A 27,582-nucleotide genomic window follows, 5' to 3' on the forward strand; every position below is an offset into this window, starting at 1 on the left:
TCGCAGATGAACAGCTGAACTCATCGAATTGAACAAAATCAAAATCTTGAACGCATTTTTATTCCCAAATGAAAACAATACTTATATAATAGACACACAAATTGTACCCATATTTCTACCGTCAAAAGGTCTATTTTGGTAAAGCTAGAGATACAAGTAATTTTATGTAAACAAAAATGGAAGAAACTGTGACCACAGAGCAGATAATTAATACGTAGTGTTTTAAATAAATTCTTTATGAATTGTGTGTGAAAAAATTTGTGGAATCAATTATTTATCAACCAAAAGGATTATCATTTTTTTAAAACACGATTTTTTTCGATTTAAATTTTTATCAACCAAAATGCAGAGCAATAAAACAGTAGGTACTCAATAAAATAAATATTTTTATATTACTAAAAGGCACAGAACGTTTTTTTACAGGTGTTTTTTTTTTAATGGCAACATTTGGTTTCAGATGGCAACATTTGAACCTACAAATGGCAACCTGGGCTGAGTATACTCTGGCAACACTGTGTGCTTCAAATGCGTGAAAATAACAAAGATGGCCGAGGAACAGGTGAGTATCAAAATATAACATTTTCATGAGTTTTTAAATGAATTTTCAAGTAAAAATTGTCTGTAGAACCTAAAAAATATAGGTCTTGTGTAAGTGATATTATTTGTAAAGTTTTGAGCGTTATAAATAGCTTGTCAACAACTGTTATTATGATCTTCATCTCGGGTTTAAGTGGTTTCCGTTCATTATTTTTGCTTGAATTCCTAATATATTTGAATCTTACTAATATTAAAATGATTTTATAACATAATGCTCCACTATTTTCGTATGTTTTGCCGGCACTTTGGTTATTCAACTTATTTTGACAGAATTGTTACCTTGAATCCGTCGTAGGTTCGTCTACTGACAATCGTCGAAATCTGCAACCAACTATCGTATTGTGAAATAAGTTTTAACTTAAAGTAATATTATAATATCATCAATAATAACCGTATAAATAATAAATACTTTAGGTACTTAACATTATGAACAGCAATATTATAATATTAAGTACTTACTGTAACACCAGAGTTCACCATTGATTGTTTTCTTTATTGAGATCTTGCACTCTAATTGTTTCTTGTAATATAATATATATCTAGTCTAGTCGGAAATATAATGTAACCCTTTTTTAGTAAACATAAATTAGTCGGTCTGAACTCATGGTTACATAATTTTTATAAAAAACTTTATAACCAGAACTCGAACTAGATTGTCTGTCTATATATAAAAACTACCAAAAATCAAATGATAACTTTGAACTTAAGAGAAAATCCAATCAGCTGTATAGAGCCTATACAAAGACATGCATACATTTAACCATTTTCATTTTGAATCTGCTTTTAGTAAAACTAGCTATTTGACCGAGCTTTGCTCAGTATTCGATAAAACACGAAAAAAATCACATTTTCTAAAAATGATTCCTAGCTAGATCGATTTATCGCCCCCGAAACCCCCTATATACTAAATTTCGTGAAAATCGTTGGAGCAGATTCCGAGATTCCAATTATAATATATACTTATATACAAGAATTGCTCGTTTAAGGATATAAGATATAGTGAGTAGTAAATAAAGAAAAATGGCCCGGGTAACATACAGTCAAAACAGTTTATGGCGACATCGTATAGAACAACATACCTGTTAAATTGACCAAAATCAAAGGTCCTGGCTGAATGCTATATTATGACCGCCTTGTCAAAACATTGGTTTTTATGACATTGTTTACTACGACATAGCGCAGCAACCACATTTGGTTAATGTTTTTGGGAAACTATATCTGTAGAGCGACCGGCTAAGCTGTATTGTACGACCACATTTGGTTAATGTTTTTGGGAAATTATATCTGTAGAGCGACCGGCTAAGCTGTATTGTATACAATTTGAAGTGTAACAGTATCCACATCTGGTACAGTAAAGTACATGTTAACGAAGTTTAGGGTCTTTTGTAATTTTTAGAAACAAAGCACATGCATGCCGTAGCCTCAAGGTCCGCTTATATCTCTTAAGTCAGTTTCCAATTCCAACGTGAATTACAATATGCTGTATATGGCTCAGTGCAGTTTTTCATCAGTTCAGCCCATCAGTCTGGTAAGATTGACACGAAACGGAACATCTAACCAGTTGATTGACGGACTAATCGCTTATTATTATGTACTTTTTAGCCATCAATCTGAACGTGTAACCTACGTCTTAGGATTATGTCTTTGGATAATGCTGTTGCGCTTGCCAATACATACCTCTATGAGTAATTAGTCAAGTATTCAGGGGTAGACAATATACTATTTTATTTAATGATTGATGAACTTATCAATAAATTAAAAAGTCTCAGTTCATACATAATAAGATTTGCCACCATACTGCATTTTTAATTTATTAATAAATCCAACAATCATTAAATAAAATAGTTTATTGTTTTACCCAAGTTTTACCCCTAAAAATGTTACTAAATACACATAGAGGATTTGGCAAGCGCAACAACGATAAACAAAACAACTAAGCTTATAATAATTATTATATTATTCACAGGAGGTGATTCAAATTGAGCTACTGTGTAAACAGTTGTACGAGTCTCAAGATCCAGCCCTGAGGGATCAGGCGGAGATTGCTGTTGTACTATTTCAGGTGAGATTCTTTGTTTTTTTTATTAATTTGTTGTTGTTGATAATTTGTTAGGTAAGTAAGCCAATCCTGGATTTATGAACAGGCCGTAGAGGCCGCGGCCTATGCATGGCAGCATCCTAGGGGGCAGCAGATTTCATAGTCCAGCGGAAATGAAATGAATACACAACTGAAGCAAGCAAACAATATTCTTGTCACTTAATACAATGAAATATACCCATTAGCTTTTTGAATTAAATATAACTATTAATGTGTAAAAGGTGGACCTAATTTTTAGATGCGTAATAGCAAAGTGATGTCACACTAGGGAGTCTCACAAATATTCCACCTTAAGGACTTAGAGGTTTGGGTGTGCAGAGGTAACAGACAGACAGACACACTTTCACATATTTTATAATTTTAAAAGTATGGATAGGAATTACCTATGATAAAGATCCTGGATGTTTTGGGCATTTATAGGATATTTGTGTGCATTTTGTCTGTCACTACTGTGTGAGAGTATTCATGTTATAAACATTTGTAACAAACTTGCAGGAGTCTCCAGACACACTGAGCAAATGTCAGGCGCTACTGGAGAGGGCTGCTTCCAGCTACTCACAGCTGCTAGCCACTACAACACTTTCAAAGCTGATAAGCCAGTGAGTGACTATGATGACTATGATATTTTATGCCTACTTGTGTTAAAATTTTATGCGTTCCCTTGCATGAATGAAGGTATGAGTGGAAGAAGTGTGTAACTCCCTTTCGCGGAATATTGCAAAAAATAATAACAAACTAAATTTTAAGCTATGGATTTCCGCAATGTAACACCTGATTCCATTAACTATTTAAAGGCATGTAAGGTATGTTATGTATGACTTCTCTAGAGCAGTTGGTCGGGACTGCAACTTGCGGTCCGTCTATGGCCAGTCTTACATTCAGAATGGCTTATTTATATTCATCACAATTTTTATTTGAAAGTGAGCTGACTCTTAAAGGCTTAATCTTATTGCTCATGTTGTAACAGGTCAAATTCAAGCTTGTCCGTTCAGCAGAGACTAGACATCAGAAACTATGTGCTCAACTATTTGGCGACCAGACCTAAACTGGCTACATTTGTAGTTCAGGTGAGTACCCACTCAATATAATGGCAATTACATAATTATTTTCAAAATCTTTATTACTTTTTTTGTACTTATTTCTATTTGTATTTTAATGAGTAAATCTTGTATTTTTAGGCAGCATTTTATGAAAGTAATACATATTATGTTTAATTAAAATTATATTAGTATTTCAGGTTTTATATTTAATTTTTTTTTTCTTTTAACTCCAAAAAAAGAACATACTTACATTAATAGAATACAATAACAAATAATTTGGTTGATTGTTAACAAAATATAGATGTAATTTAATATTAATAGATTACATTGTAATGAGAGAGAACTTTTAACAGACTTCCAAAGAGGAGGAGATCTCGCAATTCAACTGTATAATATTATGTTCTTATTTAGGGTTCCATACCAAAAGGGTAAAAACGGGTCCTTATTATTGTCTGTCTCCAGACTGTAACTCAAGAACGGTAATAACTAAAGAGTTGAAATTTTCACAGATTGTGTATATCTGTTGGCGCTATAACAACAAAAACAATATAAAATTAATGTTTAAGGGGGGCTCCCATACAACAAACGTGATTTTTTTTGTCTTTGCTCTATATCAATAATGGCAACAGGTAGGTACTTGAATTTTTGACAAAGTCCTGAGAGCGCGAGTCCGACTCGCACTTGGCCGATTATTTGTGCTATATTGTTATTATATTTAGGCACTGGTCTCTCTCTTCGCGAGTATCACAAAGCTGAGCTGGTTCGACATGGTGAAAGAGGAATATGTGTTCCACAATGTCATGAATGATATCTCAAGTTTCCTACAGGTATGTGTGAATTTAAAAATATAATTTTATAATTGTATGTTTATGTGCGCACCTCTGACATCTCAGTCAAAGAATAAGCAGAATGAATATTGATATTATTTTACTAGGTACTAATTTATCTTTCCATTGTATATTATGCGTTTCGTATCAAATATTGTTTTAAGTGGTAACAAACATACACACTTACAAACTTTCTAGTTTATGATAACTCTCACACTGGTTTCAGTGACGGTGGCAATGTTGTAGTGCCCAGGTGTGTACGCAATGCACAAGAGCACTCTCTATTCCTTTTACTCTCCTAAGTCATAACCCAGTGGGACGGTCTACCGACACGACTGGCGAGAGATCAGGTGCAGGACCGACTTTTTACATGCCCATCTGACGCATGGATCACCTTACTTGTCAGACAATCAGGTGATCAGCCTGCATTGTCCTAACCAAACTTGGAAATAACATGTTTCTAACGCGGAAATCAAACTCACGACCTTCAAATTAAAAGGAGAAAAAAAATTTACTATCTTATATTATTAATGTGATTCACATACTTATCTCAGGGTCCAGCAGAGTTGTGCACGATCGGAGTGCAGCTGCTGTCCCAGCTGGTTGTCGAGATGAACCAGGTGTCGGACGTCGACATCAGCCGCTCGTTCGGCAAGCACAGGAAGATCGCCTCGTCCTTCCGGTATGTCTGTGTTGATATACTACAGATAGAGCTATAATAGAGAGATGGAGGGAGGGAGGGAGGGAGAATAATTCTCACAAACATTGACTGGATGTATTCGCATATTAGTTAATTTCTCTACTAACTTTTAAACCATCTAATTATAATGTTATTTCAGTGACACACAACTCTTCGAGATGTTTCGCCTGGCCTGTTCCCTGCTCAGCTCAGCCCGAGGCAAGTCCCTGGACCTGACAGACGAGAGGCAGCAGGCGTTGCTCGCTGCTCTCTTGAGGCTGGCACACAACTGCCTCACTTTTGACTTCATCGGCACCACCGTAGACGAGTCAGCTGATGATCTTTGTACTGTACAGGTAAATATTTCGAAGTAATGTTGTTACTAGATACTTCTTGTGACGAAAGATTGCATTGAAAATTATATTATAGCGTGCGGTAATAGTAATTTTTTCTGGAATAAAAATATATTTTTATCATCGTTCATCCAAATCATTTTATTGTATGGAACTATTATAATCTTATCCACTATTTTTTTTTTTATTATCTCTTAGATTCCCTCATCATGGCGGAGTACATTCCTCGAAGCCGGTACCCTGGAGCTCTTCTTCGAGCTGTACCACAGCGTGTCGGGGTCTCTGGGCGGTCTGGCCTTAGCTTGTCTCGTGCAGCTGACGTCTGTCCGCCGGTCCCTGTTCAGCAACAGCGAGCGAGCCAAGTTCCTGAACAGACTCACTGCGGGTGTGATGAGGATATTGGACGATACTCAGGTATGTTGTGTGTACTATCACTTTCGGTATTAGATAGTATGGACTTGAAATGTATAAATTTACTTGTTTCAAACCATTACTCTGGTTTTAATAGCCTAAAACTGTTTATGGCTTTTGTTACTCCGACCAAACACTAAGGGAGATCGCAGATAAGTGCACACTATTTGTGTGAGTCTGCGGCGCACAATAAGACGTGTGCATGGGGCGCTATAAGTCGTTCGCGGATTTTTCACAGACTAAACGCACATCTTCGATCATTCTGTTCACTGAACTGTAGGGATGTAGACGGTATGGAAATCGTGCAGAGATCGCGAAGTAATTATTATTTTGTACTTGAAGTAGGTACAGAAAAAGAAGAAAAAATAGAAAATGTTGGGGATATCTTGGCTACATTCTATAATTTCGAAAAGATTACCGAAGGGACAGTTCCATATTAAATTCCGTAATTTAAATTAATTTAAAAAAAACGTATTTTATTTTTTCTTTAGACGTCAACGATGTCCAAACAGGAGCTACAGCACAATTCTTCCCACATTTTTTTTATCCGCTCCCCCTAACGCCGCTACTGAATGTCAATTGCAGGGCCTATCGGACCCGAGCAACTACCACGAGTTCTGCCGTCTGCTGGCCCGCCTCAAGTCCAACTACCAGCTCGGCGAGCTCGTCATGGTGGACAACTACCCCCGACTCATTGAACAGATCGCCAAGTTCACTGTACAAAGCTTACAGGTAAACTTCAAAGTTATTTACGTGTACAGAAATGTAGCTATTTTAATACAACAGTGCGAAATAACAGATTGTAAGGAACCGAACTGGAATGTAATGTACTGTTAAAATAGCAAAATCCGGGTATAGCTTGCAGTTGCAAAAATAAGTTTATCATTTTGTATGTAACAACTTGCAAATAAAGTATATTTTTTAATAATACAAGCTAGTAATAAAACAAGTATATTTTTTAATAATACAAACTTAGTTGAATATTTGTAAACCTCAGCCAAGCTTACAAATATTTTAGAATGAATGAATTGACAAGGCAGCATAGTAATAAATAAAATTAGGTCGGGTCTAAAGATACATTGAGCAAATTATAAAAGAAAAACAACAAATCTGATTAACAATTTCAAAACATTTATTCTATGTAAATGTAATAAATGTTATTTATGTAAATATTATTTGGAATAAGTAGATTTACCAAAGGATTTCATATTATAATAACAATTCATCAATCCTTTCCAAGTTTTATGCTTTGTGTACTAAACTATTTCTTTCATATTAAATCTTCTTTAACAGATGTGGCAGTTTGCACCCAACTCGGTGCACTATCTCCTGTCGTTATGGCAACGTATGGTGGCGTCCGTACCGTACGTTAAAGCGGCGGAACCGCATTTACTGGAGACGTACGCCCCGGGAGTTACCGCTGCGTACGTCACGTCCAGGTTGGACTCTGTCGCTGTGTTGGTGAGGTAAGCCTCGGTTGTGTTTCTTTTAAACTTATTAGAACTATACTTTAGAATCTAAAGTGTAGTCTCGGATCACGAAATGGAAAATCCTTTGATCCATATATACATAACTATACAGTCGCGCGCGAATATACTTATTGCTATTTCTTTTTCCACAGAAAATAGCAAGAATAGCAACAAGTAGCTTTAATGTGTAATGTATGAAATTCTATGTGCAATAGTAAAATTAAACGTAAATAATTATAATTAATTAATTATCTATATCACGAGCCAAGACGTAAAAAAAATCTAATCTAGTAAATTATTCGATACAACGTCATAATTAATTTTGTTAAAAATGTCCTAAGATGCTATGCCTAATTTTCTGTAGTCTTGTTATCTTGTAATTTAAAGGTCTCATTAATAAAACTTCTTGTCATAGGGAAGGTCTAGAAGACCCGTTGGATGAAGTGGGAACAGTCCAGCAGCAACTCGAACAAGTGTCCGTGATCGGTCGCTGCGAGTACGCCAAGACGTGTCAGCTGTTGGTCGCGCACTTCGACCGCGCCGCCGCCGCGTACAGCGTCGAGACTAATCCGCAACAGATATTGATACTACAGGGTAAGTAGAACATTTATGTATTTCTGTGACATGGTCTTCAGTTCTGGTCATGAGGCAGTAAAATGACTCTTGTTATAATGTAGGGCCTAGTATGATAAAGGAGAATCGGTTAAATTAACCATAAATAGTATGGTATCGTATTTTTTCCTGTTTAACGTTATATATTGCTTGTTTGTATTTTGCTATCATTTAATATAAAACATATTATTTACATAGTGAGTAACTAGATCTGCTTGTTTTTTCGCTGACATATTGAAGACATCAGACGAGATATAAACTGCGGACTTTGAATAGCTAGCCTAATCCTTCCTCAAAAATTTTATCAGTAAATATGTTTGTTCATTACAACGCCCGGCTTTCCCCGGCAGGGCAGCTGGCGTGGCTGGTGTACACGATCGGCGCGGCGGTCGGCGGCCGCGCGGCGCTCAACACCAGCGAGGACAACGACGCCATGGACGGCGAGCTCGTCTGCCGCGTGCTGCAGCTCATGAACCTCACCGACTCGCGCTTGGCCAACGTACGTACATGCACACGTATACGCACGTACATTGTACGCATATTGACGTCATGGAGCGGGCGAGTTCGTGTACCGCGTGCTGCAGCTCATGAACCTCGCCGACTTGCGCTTGGCCTACGTACGTACACGCACACGTATACGCATTTACATTGTACGCACAAAAACTAGACATATACTGCGAGCTCGTGTGCCGTGTGCTGCAGCTCATGATTCGCGCTTGGCCAAAGTACGTACCACGTGTACACACATAATGAGCGTCTCTTGGCTAATGTACGTGCACGTACTCGTATACGCATACACGCTTAGGAAATGTTTCGTACATTTATGCACGTTAATAAAGAGCGTATACTTACACATAACCGCTCGTTGCCAATGTTTACGCACGTTGCACACGTATACGCAAGATTACGAGCGTGTACGTACACCTAGTACGCAAATCTACGACACCATGAACTGCGAGCTCGTGTGCCGCATGCCTCAGCTCACGAACTTTACTCTTTCGCGCTTGGTCAAATTACGTACACGTTCAAGCGTACACAGTCTGCAAATTTACCGCCTTACTACAAACACTACTTAAAATTATTATAATCTACAACACTTCGCAGGGTGGTTGCGAGAAGCTCGAGTTGGCGATGATGTCGTTCTTCGAGCAGTTCCGTAAGATCTACGTGGGTGAGCAAGTGCAGAAGAACAGTAAGGTGTACCGCCGCCTCAGCGAGGTGCTCGGCCTCAGCGACGAGATACAGCTGCTCAGCGTCATCATGAGGAAGATGTGAGTACACCTGGTTTTTCCTCCGAAGTCATAAGAGCTCTGACTTCACTGCTACCCTTGACTCAGTCACAATGGATTCTCAAGGGCCTTGAGGATCCTTTGTGACAGATGACCTACGCAACAATTTACTTCACATACATATTTTGCCACAAAGTTTGCAGTTTACTTGAATTTGAAGATGGATTGATTTGAGGATGGATTGGATGAAGACTCCATTGAAGAAATTTGGCACACTAATACATTTCATGTGCAATAAACAATTTATCGCATTCTCATATTATTTAAAATGTTGACACTTGACATTCGCCTGAACAAGGCTTCAGTAAACATTTTAACAAAGATTTTTGTCCATAGCATCACAAATCTGAAGTACGTACACGCACACGTATACGTATATAATGAGCGTGTACGTAGAATAGAATAGAATAGAAATCATTTATTTGCTGAAATAAGGTACAATATGATGTTAAAGTAATATGATTAAGCTCTCTTATTTTGCCTTTGGGTGGCGTGCAAATTTTATACATTCTAATTTATAATTTATTTACTTATACTAATACTACTTATAATTATTTGTCCTTTTATCTTATTATATTTTCAAGTATACTATTTCTAATACTTAAATAATTATTATAAAGAACTTAATACAATAATATTATGTCAATTTGTGCTTTTTTTACATAAACAATTTAAATTTTAGATAATGAACAATATTTATGTCATGAATTATCATCTTATTTTATTTCGATATGATTATTATTATTATATTCTAATATAGATATTAATATGTCAATAAATTAATTAGCATTTATGGTTTCAAAGTCAATGTCAATAGTTATTAATAATAATAGTAATCATAATAGTCATCATTACATAAATTTCATTTATTTATTTAATTTATTTATTAATAAGTCATTACAAAATACATATTTTATAACTTTATAATAATTCCATTAGATACTACGATTCATTTCTTTATCATTAAAGTATTCATTGATTGTGTAATAGCATTTTTTTATAAGTAATTTAAATGTCAATTTATTAAATAGTATACAATTTTTATCTTTAAATTCATCAGGTAATTTATTATATAATTTTATTGCCATACAGTATGCACTATTAGAGAATATATTCTTTTTCTGAGTAGGGACCAGTAGTTTCTCCTTCCTTATTTGTCTTTGGCTCGATAAATTGTTCTCAAATAGATGGTAATGTTTCTTTACAAATTTTAACATTTCGAATATATAAAGGCATGGTAGCGGTAGGATACCATACTTTTGAAAAAGTGGCTTGCAGCTGTCTAATCTCCAAGCACCACTCATTGCTCGTATACAAGCTTTTTGTTTAATAAAGATTTGGTTGGCAGTTACAGAATTGCCCCACATAATTATGCCGTATCTCAATATAGATTCGACGCATCCATGATAGGCTATTAAAGCTGATTTATTGTTTACATTGTGATATAGTGTTCTAAGCACATACGTAAACCTATCTAGTTTGTTGCTTATATGTTCTGTATGATATTTCCATGAGCATATGTTGTCAACTACATTAATATTGTTTCCTTGAATTGTAATATTAAGATTAATTTCATTAGTTTGTTTCATTTTAAAGTTAATTAGCATAGTCTTATTTGTATTTATTAGTAAATTATTAGCTTTCATCCAATCCATAATCTTTTTTAAACATAAGTTTACATCTTCTTCTAACCTCATTTTATTTTTATGTGCTATAATTATTGTTATATCATCTGCGTACATTACAGTTTCGTCATCTACATAGTCAGGGAAGTCATTAATATAAAACAAAAATAGTAAAGGTCCTAAGTTACTACCTTGCGGAACACCATAGGGATTATTCTTTTTATATTTAGCTTTTATGATTCTTTTTTTATTTTTTAGTGTTTTTGTAATGTGTACAGTTTGTTTCCGATCTTTAAGATAACTTGCTATCCATTCTAAAGCCTTACCTCTGATTCCGTACCTTTCAAGCTTGGCTAGCAAAGTTTTATGACATATTAAATCGAAGGCCTTAGTCATGTCTAGAAACAATCCAATCACTTTGTCGCCTTGATTTAGTTTCTCTGTAATAATTTTATTTAGTGAAAAACACGCCAAACCTGTACTTGAATTTTTTCTAAATCCGTATTGTTTTGGGCTTAGTATATTTTGCGTTGTTATAAATGTGTTTAGTCTAGAATACATGATTTTTTCAAATATTTTAGAAATGTTAGATATTAAGCTAACTGGTCGATAATTATTAATATCGTTTTTGTTACCTTTTTTATGTAACGGTTTTACAATTGCGTTTTTAAGCATATTTGGGAAAATTCCTTCACTAAGCGATAGGTTTATTATATGCTCTAATGGTAAACTTACGATATTTGCAATTGATTTTAATATGTCTGTTCTAATATCATCAAAACCAGTTGCGTTGGTATTATTAAGAGATTTTATTGTTTTTATAATTTCTTCTGGTGTAACAGGTGTCAAAAATAAAGTTTTTATATTGTTATTAATTTTTTCATAATATTTTATTTGATTTCTTTTTAATAAATTGTTATTTTTGTTAATTGATATGAAATGTTCATTAAATTTGTTAGCTATGTCATATGCATTATTATATATTCGATTATTTATTTTAATTGATTCAATGTCATCTTTTATATCAGGTTTTCTTACAAATGAATTAATGATTTGCCATGCTGCCCTAGTTTTATTTTTCGCTTGATTTATAAATCTGGTGTTACCATGTGACCTAGATGTTGCTATACATTTTTTTAAAACCTTAGCATATTTTACGTAGTGTTTTTTGTTAATTGTTTTATTTGCTTTTTCATTTAGGTATTTTATGTAAAGTTTTCTTTTTGTAATACACGATTTTTTTAATCCTTTTGTAATCCACTGGTTGTTTTTCTTTTTTAGTGTTATTTTGACCATAACTATTGGGAAACATAAATTGTAAAAAAGAGTCAGATCCTCGTGAAATATATTAAATGCTGTATTTGTGTCGTTTTGTGCATACACTTCACTAAATGAGAGTGACCTAAGGCATTCATGAAATTTTATAATGTTGTTTTTTGAATAGTCTCTTCTTTCAACAAAGTAATATTGTTTTCTATGATGTGAATTTTTGTCATTAATTTGTGCAGATTCAAGTGTCAATGTTTGTCCAGTTTCATGATCCGATAAACCTAACAAGTGGATTTTAGAAGTTACATCTTTTAAATTACTTATGATAAGGTCGATGCATGATTTTTTTCTTGTAGGATTATTAATATGATTGTTTAAATTAAAATTAGCGAGTAAAGATAAGAGTTGTTGCGATATTTTATTATTATCTATAACGTTGATATTCCAATCTCCGCATAATATCACCTTTTTGTTTGGGTTAATTTTTAATTTTATCAGTAAATCTTGTAGTTTTGCAAAGAATATATTAATATCAGACTGTGGTGTCCTATAGATACATATGATTGTTAGTTGTAGTGACACTATTTTGATCGCACAATATTCAAAATCATGTTCTACTGGTGTAATGTCCTTTTGTAAGTTACTTAATGATATAAAGTTTATATCATTCTTTACTAGTATGCAAACACCCCCTCTCTTTTTATTGATTCTAGTAAATTGTGACGCTACATTATAATTTTTTAGTTTAAGGTTTGCTTCTGAGCCCTTTTTAATAAATGTTTCTGTCAGACATATAATACTTACGTTTAAGTTTTCTTCCTTTTCCAATCTATCTAAAGTTAATTCAAATAGGCTAGACTTATTCAATATACCTGCTATATTTTGGTGTAGAATTGTGTATTTTTGTGTGTTATTAACGAAAAAGATTATTATTATTTGTAATTTTATTAAAGTAATATGGAATGGTGCCTTTTATTGAATATTTTTTTAATGTTTTGTTAATTTCTTTTTTTGACGCTAAATGATTGATAATTAGATCTTTATTATTTATGTATATTTTTTCGTAATCTGTACTATTTATTTCAACGTTTAGTTTAAATGTTAATGTGTTTAGGTAACTATCTTTTCTATGTGGATCTATGTTGTAATATTTATAATTATATATATCAATAAATGTACAGTTTTTGTAATTTTCACACAGTTTTTTTAGTTGATAGTTCATAAGCTTTACATTGATATGCCTATTATACTTAATGTTAATTAAATACATTTTATTGTCCTTAAATTTAAGCATTGTATTACATAACGTGGCACATAAGTTATATGGATTTTTGTCATTAGTACCTAATCCTATTATCAATATATCTTCTTTTTTTATATTACTGGAGTCGCAGTTGCTCAATATTTGTTCGCAGTTTGCTCCAGGTTTTATTATTGATGTAATTTTGTATGTATCGTTCCAATTGTTACATCTTGTAGTCCGCATTTTCTGAGACAGTCCTCGAACTTGTTCGTCTCCTAGTATTATAATATTGCGAGTTTCCTTGTTAGTGAAGTCATTTTTCTTGCTTTGTTCCCCATCTATTGATTTCTTGCTACTTGTGTCCTCTATTATTAATTCCTTGGTTCTTTTTTCATTAATATTTTTTTCTACTGTATTACCTTCGTTATTTAGCAACTCAGGTGTGGTAGGATATAATATATTATTTGTCATTTTAGGTGTTAATTTTTGTGGTGTTTTTGTTCTTCTTCTAGATGGCGTTAGTATATAATCTTTATGTTCTCCAGCAATCTTCAGCAATAATTCAATCTTTTTATTTTTCTCCAATAGTGTTTTATTCAATGAGGTGATTTCAGAGTTTAAATTGTATATTTCCTGATTTGCTACGTCAAGTTCGTCTTTTAGTTCTTGTACTTGCATTTTTTAGTTCTATTAGTATTGTGTTGTCGAGATCATTGTTATTATCCGTAATTGGTAAACTATTTGTCGATAAGTCAATAATTGTGGAGGAAGATAAATTTGTATCCTCTGATATCTTGCTCACATCGCAATCAGATTTCGCTTTTCGTAGCTTACGTCTGTATGTTATGTTATTCATAATTAATATGTACTTTTAAATTTTTATTGACTTTATATTTTTTTGTCTGTGCCGTGTGAATGTGCAATGTAAAAAAATAAAAAGTTGTCTATGACTACTATACGTCAGATGTCACTTGTCATTTATCAGCTGTTGATAATTGCACTCTGTGTTTTTAATTTAATAATTTCAGTTGTTTTTTAAATTTATTTAAAAATACTCTCTATTATAACGTTGTGTTTGTTATTTTGGCAACGGAATGTATGATACCTGTATTGGTTTGTTTATATGAACAGGTAATTGGTGTAATTTTTCTTTAATTTAAGGTCAGTAGTTACTGCCATGAAATATTCCTTCCTTATTTCTTAAATCTTACAGCTTATTGTGATTTAAAAAGTCCTTTATTGCCAAAACTTTGTATGTGATCTACTACTTACAGTTTTTCGAAGTTCCACTGATTATTTTCGGTAAAAAACACTGTGTAGCACTTGTCAGGTTAGTTATAATTTTCTGGGTAAATTTCAGTTCACAAAACAAAATATTTCTATTTTTAAAGCAATTAATTACGGAGGAGCTTGTTACACGTATTTTGACAGATGTCAGTTATCCCAATCACGACTTGCACTGCGAACTCGTTTGCCGCATAATACAACGTAAACCCAATCACGACTTGCACTGCGAACTCGTTTGCCGCATAATACAGTTAACAAAGTAATTTAACAAAGTTTTTTGCCCACAGCATCACAAACCTGAAGTACTGGGGTAGTTCGGAGCCGATAATCTCCAAGACGCTGGGTCTGCTGAGCGACCTCAGCGGCGGCTACGCGTGCGTCCGCAAACTGATCAAACTGGAAGAAGTACAGTTCATGTTGACGCATCATACCGTGAGTACCTCTTGTTTTTTCACGTCATCATAGAATGTAGGCTAAGCTAGACAGTACTTTTTTGTATAGTGCACCTTTGCTTTCCCTATCTTTCGTAAATCGTAAATCAGACGACTGACACGATTTTCAGCAGTAGCAGCAGCAGCAGGCACAGGAGAATTTCACATGCCATTCATTTGTTCATTCGAAGCCTCGTTTGTCTGCCCTAATGCAACCAATTTAAATTCGTACAATTTAAAATTGTGCCACTTTAAATTGCTTGCTCAGACTATCCCATCTTTGACAGTCAACCTATTTGTAGTAGCTTAAATATATTTGTTTCTTTCCAAGTTACTATGAATGCCGATAATAAAACTCTCTGTTGTATTAAGCCGAAGTACTATTATTTTCTAGTGTAACCTTCTACAGTGCTAATATTTGGGGGGTTTATCATTCATTATAGAGTACTAGCTGACCCGGCAAACTTTGATTTGCCATATAAATTATTTTTAGCATCAATATAAAAAATTGACAAAGACTTATTCTCAGGCCTAACGAATGTACCGTCGAGGAAATTGATTCCTAGGCAGTTGAGAGACCAACATCATATGGTGGGATCATGTCAATTCAATGTTAATTGTGATCGGTCAGAAGGGAGTGGTTTAACGCGACCAAATTACTTAGGTCCCGCATCTGCCTAGAAATCAACTTCTCTTATAGTACGTACAAAATTTCATTTAAATCGGTTGAGCGGTTTTGGAGGAGTTCGCGCACAAACACTGCGACACGAGAATTTTTAGGGTTCCGTACCCAAAGGGTAAAAATGGGACCCTATTACTGAGACTTCGATGTCTGTCCATCTGTCTCCAGGCTGACTGCTGACACTCAAGAACGGTAATAACTAGAGAGTAGAAATTTTCACAGATTATGTATTTCTGTTGCTGCTACAACAACAAATACTAAAAATAAAATTAATTAAATATTTAAGGAGGGAATTCCCATACAACAAACGTAATTTTTCAAACATTTTTTGCTTGGTATCAATGATGACAACAGGTAGGCACTTGAAATTTTCACAAAAACCTAAATTATATGTGTACTTTAATAATTATTAATAATATTGAAATAAAATAAAAATTTAAGGGGGGCTCCCATACAAAAAACACAATTTTTGGCCTATTTTTGCTCTAACGGTACGGAACCCTTCGTGCGCGAGTTCGACTCGCACTTGGCCGATTATTATATATCAGATTGTAACGGAGTATCATTCCCCAGGCCGAACACTTCCCGTTCCTGGGCAGCGGTGCGGGCGGGTCGGCGGAGATGCGCTGCCGGTCGATGCTGTACACCGCCCTGGGCCGGCTGCTGATGGTGGAACTGGGCGAGGATGAGCAGCGCTTCCTGGCGTTCATGATGCCGCTCACAGGTAACGAGAAGAGCGTCCAGCGTGTAAGCACAAGTCATGACTATCAAATAAATTTATTTATAGACGGATGACAGACCTACTCAATTTGGTCCAGTCACATCAAACCCAGGCACAACTAACTTTGACGTGACCAATTAACCAAGAATTAATTGATATTTCTTCTCGATTGATATTTCTCTGATCGTACTATCCTACATAGTACACACCGGGACTGTGTTCTGTATTATGGTTCAAAATTCAAATATACCATATTTTGGCAAGCTCATGTACACATTAAAATATATACATTAAGGTCATAAGCTCCTGTTCTCTCCAAGCTATGGGAAAAAAAAATCCTCACAAGATTCATGGAGCTTATGGACGATTAGGATATAATGCCCCAACACCAATTTGGATTCAGAAAACGGCACTCCACAACTGAACAAGTCCATCGTGTATATCACGTCATAAGACAATGTCTCGAAAACAAGAATTACTGCTCAGCGGCCTTTCTAGACGTGCAACAGGCATTTGATCGATTCTGGCACAAAGGATTACTCGCAAAAGTAAAAAGACTCTTACCGCACTCCTTGTTTCACATTATAAAGTCCTACTTGAGCGATAGACTATTTCAGGTCAAACAAGGAGAAGCTAGATCATCGCTGTACCCAATAAGAGCTGGAGTCCCACAAGGCTCTGTTCTAGGTCCTGTGTTGTATAGCTTCTACACATCCGATATTCCCACCGTTGCCGACGTGAGTGTTGCGACATACGCTGAAGATATTGCTTACCTGGCTGTTGATTATGACCATGGAAAAGCCAGTGAAAAACTTCAGCATGTCCTAAACTTAGTCTCCTCATGATTCCAAACGTGGCGCATTCGAGCTAGCGCCCTCAAATCAAATCACATCACCTTTACCCTAAGAAGAGGTAACTGTCCCCCAGTATACCTAGAGAATAGTGCTCTACCTCAGACAGACCGTGTAAAGTACCTGGGTTTTCATCTGGACCGACGAACCTCGTGGAAAAATCATATTAAAGCAAAGCGAGATCAAATCAACCTTAAATTCCGCAACCTGAACTGGCTGTTAGGAAGAAAATCAGCACTTTCCCTAGAGAACAAACTCTTAATTTATAACACCACATTAAAGCCTATTTGGACATATGGAATTCCAATATAGGGAGTTGCCTGTAAAAGCAATATTATGTGCCTCCAAAGAGTGCAAAATAATATTTTAAGGAACATAGCCAAAGCTCCATGGTTTACTAGAACCAGCGAAGTACATGAGTACCTATATGTACCAACTGTAGCCACTGAGATTGAACGCAATAAAAATCAGCACGCTATACCCCTTACCAATCATGTAAACCCCCTTGCCCAGGAACTGTTCGACTCCCGCAAAAGATTGAAAAGAAACCACTTATTTCACTGATTAGAGTATGAAGCACTGGCTTCAGATCCTCTTAAACGCCCTTCAATCATTCAAAACATCTAATCATAGTCTGGCGATTGATTGTAGATCGAATACAAGGGGAAAAAAAGGTCATAAGCTAGTACAAAAGAAGATGACCTATAAAATATAAAAAAATAACAGTGTTTGTGCACGAACTCCTCCAACGGCTCAACCGATTTTAAAGAAATTTTGTATGTACTATCAGAGAATTTCCTCGATGGTACATTCGTTAGGCCCGAGAATAGGTTTTTATCTACTTTTATATTGATACTAGAAATAATTTATATGGCAAAACAGCGTTTGCCGGGTCAGCTAGTTAAAATCTAATTATAATATTCCCTTTACAGCGGCGTTCGAGAACATAGTGGGTTTGTTAAGCACGCCCGAGAACCCGATGTACGCGACCGACGACGCCAAGAAGACGCTGATCGGCCTGGCGCGGGATCTGCGGGGACTCGCCTTCGCCTTCAACACTAAAACCACCTATATGATGCTGTTTGATTGGATGTGAGTTCACTCTTTCTGTATCAGCCATATTTTATTAATAATAAAGCCCGAGCTAGAGAGCTCCGAAGGTGTGCAGGAAGATTTTTGTTATTAAAGCTAATTAAATTAGCTTTTAATTTTAAATTTTTATTATAATAAATACGTCTCCTGAGTCCTGAGTTGATGAGCCATTGCCTTTTTATATATGGTCGCTATTAAATGTTTGTGTACTAACTCAAAAATATTTTTTCTTTGAATAATTTTTTAAACGGGCAAATGGCCCACCACACATTCCCACCACTGCAACTCCTGTGTCGCCAGGATCAACAGTGGTAACCAACCACGAAAACCCTTTGATATGATGTCAGGGATGCCCGAGGGACAAGCTAAATCTGTCTTGGGCAACGAAATTAATCAGAAGAAAGGTAAGAGGACTAGGAGAAATCCAGTTTCCCTCCCCAAGCAAAGCGGGAGACAGCCAAATTTTAGTGAAATTAATGTCCGAACAAAGGGGGAAGCACCACGGGAAAATAATTAAATTGTATTAAGCCTACTTAATAAAAATTACCTTTACTTAAACTGACAAGCTTGTGTTGGATTGTTTCCAAAAAAGTATTTATGACAAAAAGTTTGAAAGCACGGACATTGTTTGCGACGAGATCATCGTAATATACGACTCTAGAAACACATTGGAGGCTGTTTAGCATATCGGTTCTTTCTTCATGCCAGAGATCACATTCCCAGAGTATGTGATGAGCAGTTTCTCGTCTCTCGTCTCGTCGTTTCTCTTCGGTCTATCTTCAGTCGAGCACTCGCAAAAAGGAGACGGAACTAACTTGAATCCATAAAGTTTAGCTTTAAAATTGCCGTGACCGGTTAGGAATTGTGCAACGCAGTGATCGATTTCTATCCAATGCCAAAAAATTTCTTTGAATAATGAATGCATTTTTGTTCTGAAATCTAAATGATATGAAGAACTTAACTGCATTCATATAATTCAATAGGTATTATTTGTGGGATGATACACACACAAATGCTTAACAGTTAATAGGTAGCGTCTATATTATATTATCATTGTAAACAATGTCATGTATAATTGTAAATACTTACCGTAATATTATATTGTAACTGGCAAGACTGGTAACATAATAATAAAACATTGTGGAAAAAGCTTCTGAAAATATAACCTATTTGTTATGGTACTTAAAAATTCACTATCCTGCATAAGCTGGCGGACGGCACGGCGGAGTGCAATGCAGGATGGTGAATGGTGTCGCAGGCCTGCATGGCCGGCCGGCAACGACACCATTCACTATCCTGCATAGCCGGCGGACGGCAAGGCGGCCTGCCGTGAATGGGCCCCTTAAAAGAATACAATACTTATACGTTTTACAGATAATGAAATGCATGCTTTTTTTAGTAACACCGACGAATTTGAGTGGCTCGTGTGGTACGACACTCTCGGTGGCACTATGTTTATTTCACCGTAATAAATATTCCAGCTACCCGCTATACCTCAAGGTGCTAGTCCGCGGCGTGGAGGTGTGGTTCTCGGAGCCGGCGGTGACGACGCCGGTGCTGAAGCTGGCGGCGGAGCTGGCTCAGAACCGCAACCAGCGACTGCACTTCGACGTCAGCTCGCCCAACGGCATATTGCTGTTCCGGGAGCTGTCCAACATTATATGCGCTTACGGTAAGACCTTCCTTTAAGGCCAGCAACGCACCTGCAGCTCTTCTAATGATATTGCTTTCCATTAGGTTACCCGTTTGCTCGTTTAAAGAGCAAACGAGTTTTTATTTTGTAAAAAAAACCCCGAAATGCGTATGTAGCTAGAGGTGGGTAAAATTCCCATAAATCGGATCTCTCATCCGAGGAATAAAGTCATATCTACATTCTGGTTTTGATGTTGTTGAATTATGTATCTTAGCCACCAAACCAAATAATCTAAATGTTCAGTCTTTTTTCTCAGTTTAATTAACAACTTCAAAACTTTCAACTGAAAAGCCTGCAGATCTCTGATCTACAGATGTCGAAATGACCATAAAATATGCCCGGGCGTCTAGTGTCTACGGTCTACCTAACTATAGCCGCAGCTAGTAAACATTTATACTGTCAGCGAGTTTACACAAAATTAAAAATCGTTCCGTTAAAATCCATAGTCGAGTAAGTTACATGAAAAAAACCTGCCCATTTTCTCTACAAATATCAGTCAAAATTTAAACATTGAAAGCGCGTATCTATAATCGCATTAATGTTTGTTGCAGGCAGTAGAATACTAACGATAGAAGTTAGCAAGAAACAGATGTACGCGATGAAACTAAAAGGCATATCGTTGTGCTTCTCAATACTGAAGGCGGCGTTGTGCGGGAACTATGCCAATTTTGGCGTCTTTAGGTAAGAAAAGTATTTTATCAACGATTTATAATATTTTTGCAAATAAACGTTCTTATTCTTATAATTTAATGAAAATTAAAAAAAAATCCTGTCTGCACTTGTGCTGCACTCTAGCGTCAAAAAAATTGCAGTAATCCAATAAAAATTATTCCATGCGTGAAAAATATATCATCCTTCTTTTCTTGATATAAGTAGCAACAAATATCGCTATGGTTTATACTACTAACTATACTGTATTCGGCGAAACATGGCGGTAGAGGTCATTGACTCCCTGTCAAAAATTTGTCATTTTCTATATAAACCGCGATTAATAGTGAAGTGTCAGATGTTGTCAATCGCGGCTTCATCAATCAGTCAATGACCGCTACCGCCATGTTTCGCCGAGTACAGTATAGTTTAATTTTATGCTGTTATCTATTTTGTTTTCTCAGGTTATACGGCGATGAGGCTCTAGACAACGCTCTCAATATGTTTGTCAAACTGTTGCTGAGTATACCACAAAGTGATCTCTTGGTAACTATGTTATATGTATTCTTTATTCCTATGAGGAACACCCCAAAGTCATGAGTTTGCCTATACAAGAAAAAGGTTACTCTTTTAACGCTGCTACTTTCACTATATAGTAAACTATATAGTGGACCCATACACACCCTAAATCACTTTGGTTTTGTTACACCCTGTATATTATAATAACTGTAACTTAATTCGGTTAAAGAGGTAACTGACAGACATACACACTTTCGCATTATAATATTAGTAGGGATACATATTTTGACGCCTAAAACTAACACATATAACGTCCCCAGGACTACCCGAAGCTATCCCAGACGTACTACGTGTTGCTGGAGCGGCTAGCGCAGGACCATATGCCGTTCCTCGCCTCGCTGCAGCCCGAACCCACGCTATATATCCTCGCCTCCGTCTCCAAGGGACTCACTGCTTTGGGTAACGGACATACACCATAAGTTACAACACAATAATGTGTATCCTCGCATGTTGTATCGGTCATTCGTCCTGCTGGGTTATGAGAGTAAAAGAAACTCTTGTGTACTGCGCACCCATTTGTACACTAAAGTTACTCCTTTGCTACCTGGTTATAATAATAAGACATTATTATTATTGCAACACCCGAAACTAATACCTCGATCGTGGCAATCGCAGACTAAATGTTAACTACGCAATCCAACACTATGATGTCTTGTCTTTGTCTGGAATATTTGAACGTAAGAATCGTGTAAAAATCTTCACTAGTAAAAGGAGTTATAAAATATACAAATAATTTACCGTCATTTTCAGACACGAGTGTATGTACGGGATGCTGCGCGACGCTAGATCACATAGTCACATATCTATTTAAACAATTAGTACAGAAAAGTAAGTTACATTTTATCAATCAACTATAAAAAATGATCATAGTATATCCATTTAAAAATATGCTTTATAATCTTAAAAAACTATACCTAACAATCTGTTTTATTTCTCATATACTTTAAATAAAGGTTTGGACGTGTGTAAAAACGTATCATATATATATATATATATATCTATTATCCAAAGACCGGTAAATTCTGCTAATAATACAGTTAGAATAAGGTTTCCATGCAATGTCAAACAATCAATCTAAATGTCGCTATTATTTTTGCTGTTTGATATAATCAAGACTGGCAAGCAGTCGATCGAAGGTATTCATTATAATATCTATAGTTAGGGTTGCCAGGTGTCCGGATAAAGCCGGACACAGTCAGGCTTTTTGATTGCGTGTCCGGCCAAAATTAAAGAGGTCCGGCTTTTGTAGAGCTTTGAATCAATAATTTCATATAAAAATCTACTAATTTTATAAGGTTTTACACCTAATAAAATGTAAAATTGTATGTTATTTTTTTTATAAAACAGAAAATTACGTACATATTCCTACACTAAGATTTCAGATTCTGAGTATGTGATAGCACGACCTTTTTGTACAAATGTCCGGCCAAGCTGGCTGCTTTGTCCGGCTTTTCAGTTCAACGAGCTGGCAACTCTATCTATAGTTAATGTGGCAATGTTTTTCAGCAAGCAATAAAGTATCCAATCCGCGTCTACCCGAGGAGAGCAATAACATGTTCATAGAGGTTCTACAGCGGCGGCCCGAGATCATGCAGCAGCTGTTGGCTACCGTGAGTATTGTATTTCGGTGTTTATTCATCCATATTAGAAGAACATTGTAAATGCAGAAATCTGAGATCTGTCCTATCACCACGATTTGATTTTGTTAATTTTTTTCCGGAAAATTACGACAAAAGAATGTCTGAATAGAACATATTCGTATCAATGCGCCACGATTCCTTTAAAATATCTGCGCTCGCGCCATCTATTACACCTCATTCGTGCGTTGAAGTGCGTGACGCGCACGCACACGTATGCTGCCGTCAATAGTATAGTTACAGTAAGGAGTTCCGTCAATAGCATACTTATAGTAGAAGAAAAACGCGTTTAATACCAAAAGAGCCTATTCGACCTGCTTACTGTACTCGGCCAAACATGGCGGTAACGGTCATTGACTCCCTGTCAAAAAACTTGTCATTTTCTATACAAAGCCGCGATTGACAACATCTGACACTTTATTGTCAATCGCAGTTTATATCATAAAGTTAAAATACCTAGCGGAATAGAGCAACAATCTCGAGCTGTCAAACGTAACCGAAATTGGTTTCATCTGTGTGTAAAAATATGTGTATGTATACACTTACACAAGCATGATTAAACGTGATTGCTATGAGATTAAATTGTCAACATGCGGCACGTGCCGACTGGACGTCAAAAAAAGAGTGCTGCTGTCATGTATCACACGTCTCTTTTTACATCATCATGACATCTCTCTTGCTCAGGCCTTTGTTTCTCTATTCCGCTATACTCCACTCGGGCTAACTTGTCGCTAGCGGTCATTGACTTCCTGTCAAAAACTTGTCATTTTCCATATAAAACCACGATTGACAATATCTGACACTTCATTGTCAATCACGGTTTATATGGAAAATGACAAGTTTTTGACAGGGAGTCAATGATGAGTGGAGTATAGGTATATTAACTTTATGGTATAGAAAATGACAAGTTTTTGACAGGGAGTCAATGACCGCTACCGCCATGTTTCGCCGAAAACAGTATAGTCTATTGATGGCAGATTAATATAATTATAATTGAGTTACAATGTTATCGCAGGTATTGAACGTGATAATGTTCGAGGAGTGCTGCAACCAGTGGTCGATGTCGCGGCCGCTGCTCGGGCTGGTGCTGCTCAACGAGAACCACTTCGCGAGGCTGCGGGCGGAGCTGATCGCGCAGCAGCCCGCCGACCGCCAGCACCAGCTAGCTCTGTGGTTCGACGGCCTCATGGCGGGCGTGGAGAGGAACCTGCTTACACGGAACCGCGACAGGTGAGCGAAAATGATGCCGGAATATCGAACGTTGCGTCATTTCCATTCCACTTTGCTAAGGGTAAATTTATACTAGCGCAGAGTCGCAAAGCATCGAAGTGACTCACAAAAATTGAACATAACTTTACGACGCGAAAATGCGCACGTCTTTTTAAAATCGCAGAAGTAATACGTGCGTTACGCTCTGGGGTTAAGGTTGAATTTGTTATTTTTAGTTTTTGGTAAGACGCTTCGATGCGCTTCGACTCTGTGCTAGTATAAATTGACCCTAAGCGATGTGTTTGCAGCGAGTTCACAAACCATTTGCGGCGGCATCAATGCGCGTCCGCGACGAATTCACGGCGGGCTCGGCGCTCATCCCGCCGCGAAGTCTTTCGCCAACAATGTGAACACGACAGGTATAATTTATAATAGCGACAAGACTTAACTCAGCTAAACTTTTTTCAGATTCACACAGAACCTATCGATGTTCAGACGGGACATCAACGACCTGATGAAGGGCACCTCCGTCAGCTCCCCGCAGTCAGTCAACGACATGATGACCTCGTAACTGCCGCCCGGGACGTGTATTGACATTTAGTAGGCAAAGACTGTGTAGTGAGAAACATCAGTGAGCGAGTGATGTGGGGAGATCACTCAAATGTAACAAAAAAAATTACCCAGTGATGTAACAGTAGTCTATTTGATGATGCGTTAGTCCACACTAAAACGTGACTCAGCACTGCGCTTAAGGAATTTAAAATTTATGAGTTTCATTGATAGATTTTGAATTTCGAGCTACAAAGGGCTGCATGCTGCTTCTCATAAAAGGGAATCTTGTGTAGTGTAGAAGTACACCGTCGCGTCCCATCTCGATGTGAGCTGACCCTAAATTAAAAAGTCAAATGGAGAAGATATTTGTTGTCACATACAAAAGCATTTATGTAATTTTGTTGTTATATTTGAGAGATTTTCTGTGCCGGGATAAACAATATCGTTTAATGAAGATTTAGAATCTTTCAACTTCTACTAGTAATTTTTTAGCAAAAAGTTGTATCAATTTCAAACGAGTATGTGGTAGCTTATTATAGCAATAATGTATTTTTTTAATTCTTTATGAACGAGTTGTTAAAGTTGACAAACCAGTGTTGTATTCTGTAATCGGAATATGACTTGTTACCTTCGAAAGTATTTGTTGTACCATTGATTTTTATATTTTAAACATTTTATTTGCCTCGCCTTGAAATGTTAACTTTATTGTTTTCTAACAGACTTGGCCATTCGTAAGATGCTTTACTAAAATAGTTTCGATTACAGAATAACATATTTTTGGATATGATACATACTGAGTAATGTAAATAAATTATTAAAATTATGATGTTGTTAGATCTTAGACTTGTGTGAAATTGTGGGAATGAGCATTCCATATTTTTAAATCTTGTACAATCCATAGACAATGATTTTTTTTTAACAAATTTTAAATAATATTGAACCCAGTAATGTTTTAAAGTTTGCTGATGTATAAGAATGACTTGTATTACAATACACTTTACTATGGAAAATGGATTCGAGCTCTATTTGAACCAAAACAGCTTTGACTCACTTAAGTAATCACTAATCAATTTATACTAATATAATAAAACACTGATAAAGTTTTGATGCATTTTCCTGCTTATGTCAAGCCACTGTCCAAAGGAGTTCTAATTGGTCAAAACTCCTAAAATCTGATGTTTCATATTACTATATTGATGTTTATTTTTAATTTGAACTGGATCAAAGCTGAATTTGTGTTTGGACTCAGGGACGTAGCTACCGCCGTATATGCCGTATCAATTGTACGGGCCCCGACGAACAAAAATTAATAATAACTCCCCATTTCTTAATGGTAATATAGGTAACCTTACCTTAGGACCCCTAAAGAAAAATTTTATATGGGGCCTCGGCAAGGCACGCTACGCTCCTATTTGGTTAATATTCTATATACGAGATAATCAATGTTAAGCACAAAGTAATACCCACATTTATTTAAAAATGATCACAGTATTCTCGCACAATACTATTTTACTACATATTTGTCAGTTTTTTTTTTATATAATGATGAAATACACTAAATACTGTTAAGAGTACTAGACGATGAGCATCAAATCTTACAAGTTGCAATTTGACTTATGTTTTCATTTACTTAAAAATACTATTTATTTAATTTATACCTACTATTGAAACCAATGGAATATAGTAGAGCCAGTTGATGACTGAAAATAATTTTTAAAAATCTCAGTTTAAAACAATATGCAAAAGCACTCAATTATATATTTTTTTCCTGGCTTGTTATAAGCGCCAACGCTAAAACACGGGCGGACGCGGGCGCGGGTGCACGCGTCGGAAGACCGCCGCGTGCGAGGGGGCACGCGTCGCGTACGCCTACCTCATTTAGCGCTGCTAGTATAATTTTTATCTCGAGCGTGTACAGTTGTGTCGAGAAGATTACAATGGATTATTTACTAATTTATTATTTGGCAAAAATACGTCAACGGAAACAATGTCGAGCGTGTGACAGTCCGCGCGAGTTTTAGCGTTGGCCCTAAACGAGCGAGTGAAAACTTTGAATGCTTCCTCTATCTGTCGTTACTCTGTAGCAAAGTATTCGTCCTATCTCGCTCTCGTTGTGAATGTGCGAAGGAGAAGGCTATGGATGTGTGTACTGTGGTCTGTGTAGGTAGTTTGCCTATGTGAATGTCGTATTCCTAAGTTTGTTCAGTTTCCTATATTGATATATTTATGATGTTCGTGAAATGTATATAATAAAATGTGATTTGTACAAAGAGGCTATGATATTTTATTTCGTTTTGCGATAATGTACATTGGTACAGTATTACTTTATTTGATAGGGACGGTACTGTTATATAAAACTGAATTTTGAATCCAAGTCTAAGGGTGGGTTGCACCAACTTACTTTAATATAAATCTTTAGTTTAAGTAAAAAATGGACGCTATATTTAACCATAGAAGGTCGACAAGGCTTTAAATCATAGACTTAATATATACCTTTAAATGTACGTGGCGAAAAAAGGAACTAACGCTGTCATCATACAAAAACGCCATTTTTGACAGTTCTCCTTTACCAGCAGCGCCCCCGTCCACGTTCTTTTAAAGCCTTGTCGGACCAGCAACTGATAACAGTATCCTGTCAAATTCTGTGGTCAAAGTTAAGCTTTAACTCATAACTTTGACTATAACAAC

At 36.1% G+C, this 27,582-nt stretch overlaps 1 protein-coding gene across 1 annotated transcript; it reads left to right on the forward strand.

The window, feature by feature from the left end:
* Positions 1 to 439: 439 nt before the first annotated feature.
* On the forward strand, positions 440 to 26,186 carry LOC121740190 (exportin-7). Its single transcript, XM_042132811.1, has 24 exons — positions 440 to 559; positions 2,564 to 2,659; positions 3,191 to 3,294; positions 3,663 to 3,762; positions 4,455 to 4,562; positions 5,117 to 5,244; positions 5,402 to 5,597; positions 5,793 to 6,008; positions 6,591 to 6,737; positions 7,299 to 7,471; positions 7,890 to 8,068; positions 8,437 to 8,585; positions 9,191 to 9,357; positions 15,087 to 15,231; positions 16,486 to 16,636; positions 18,417 to 18,576; positions 20,058 to 20,248; positions 20,821 to 20,950; positions 21,382 to 21,463; positions 21,757 to 21,895; positions 22,247 to 22,324; positions 23,003 to 23,106; positions 24,149 to 24,363; positions 24,811 to 26,186. The coding sequence occupies exons 1-24, from the start codon at positions 545 to 547 to the stop codon at positions 24,911 to 24,913; spliced, it is 3,276 nt and encodes a 1,091-aa protein (XP_041988745.1). The 5' UTR covers positions 440 to 544; the 3' UTR covers positions 24,914 to 26,186.
* Positions 26,187 to 27,582: the final 1,396 nt, after the last annotated feature.

Source organism: Aricia agestis, chromosome 3 (genome assembly GCF_905147365.1).
Source record: "Aricia agestis chromosome 3, ilAriAges1.1, whole genome shotgun sequence".
Taxonomy (NCBI): domain Eukaryota; kingdom Metazoa; phylum Arthropoda; class Insecta; order Lepidoptera; family Lycaenidae; genus Aricia; species Aricia agestis.

Bases quoted from the DNA above. Each gene is read 5' to 3' on its own strand.
- LOC121740190 (XM_042132811.1), top strand. The intron at 6,009-6,590 runs GTATGTTGTGTG...TGTCAATTGCAG, and splicing joins GGATATTGGACGATACTCAG to GGCCTATCGGACCCGAGCAA. The intron at 21,896-22,246 runs GTAACGGACATA...CGTCATTTTCAG, and splicing joins CAAGGGACTCACTGCTTTGG to ACACGAGTGTATGTACGGGA.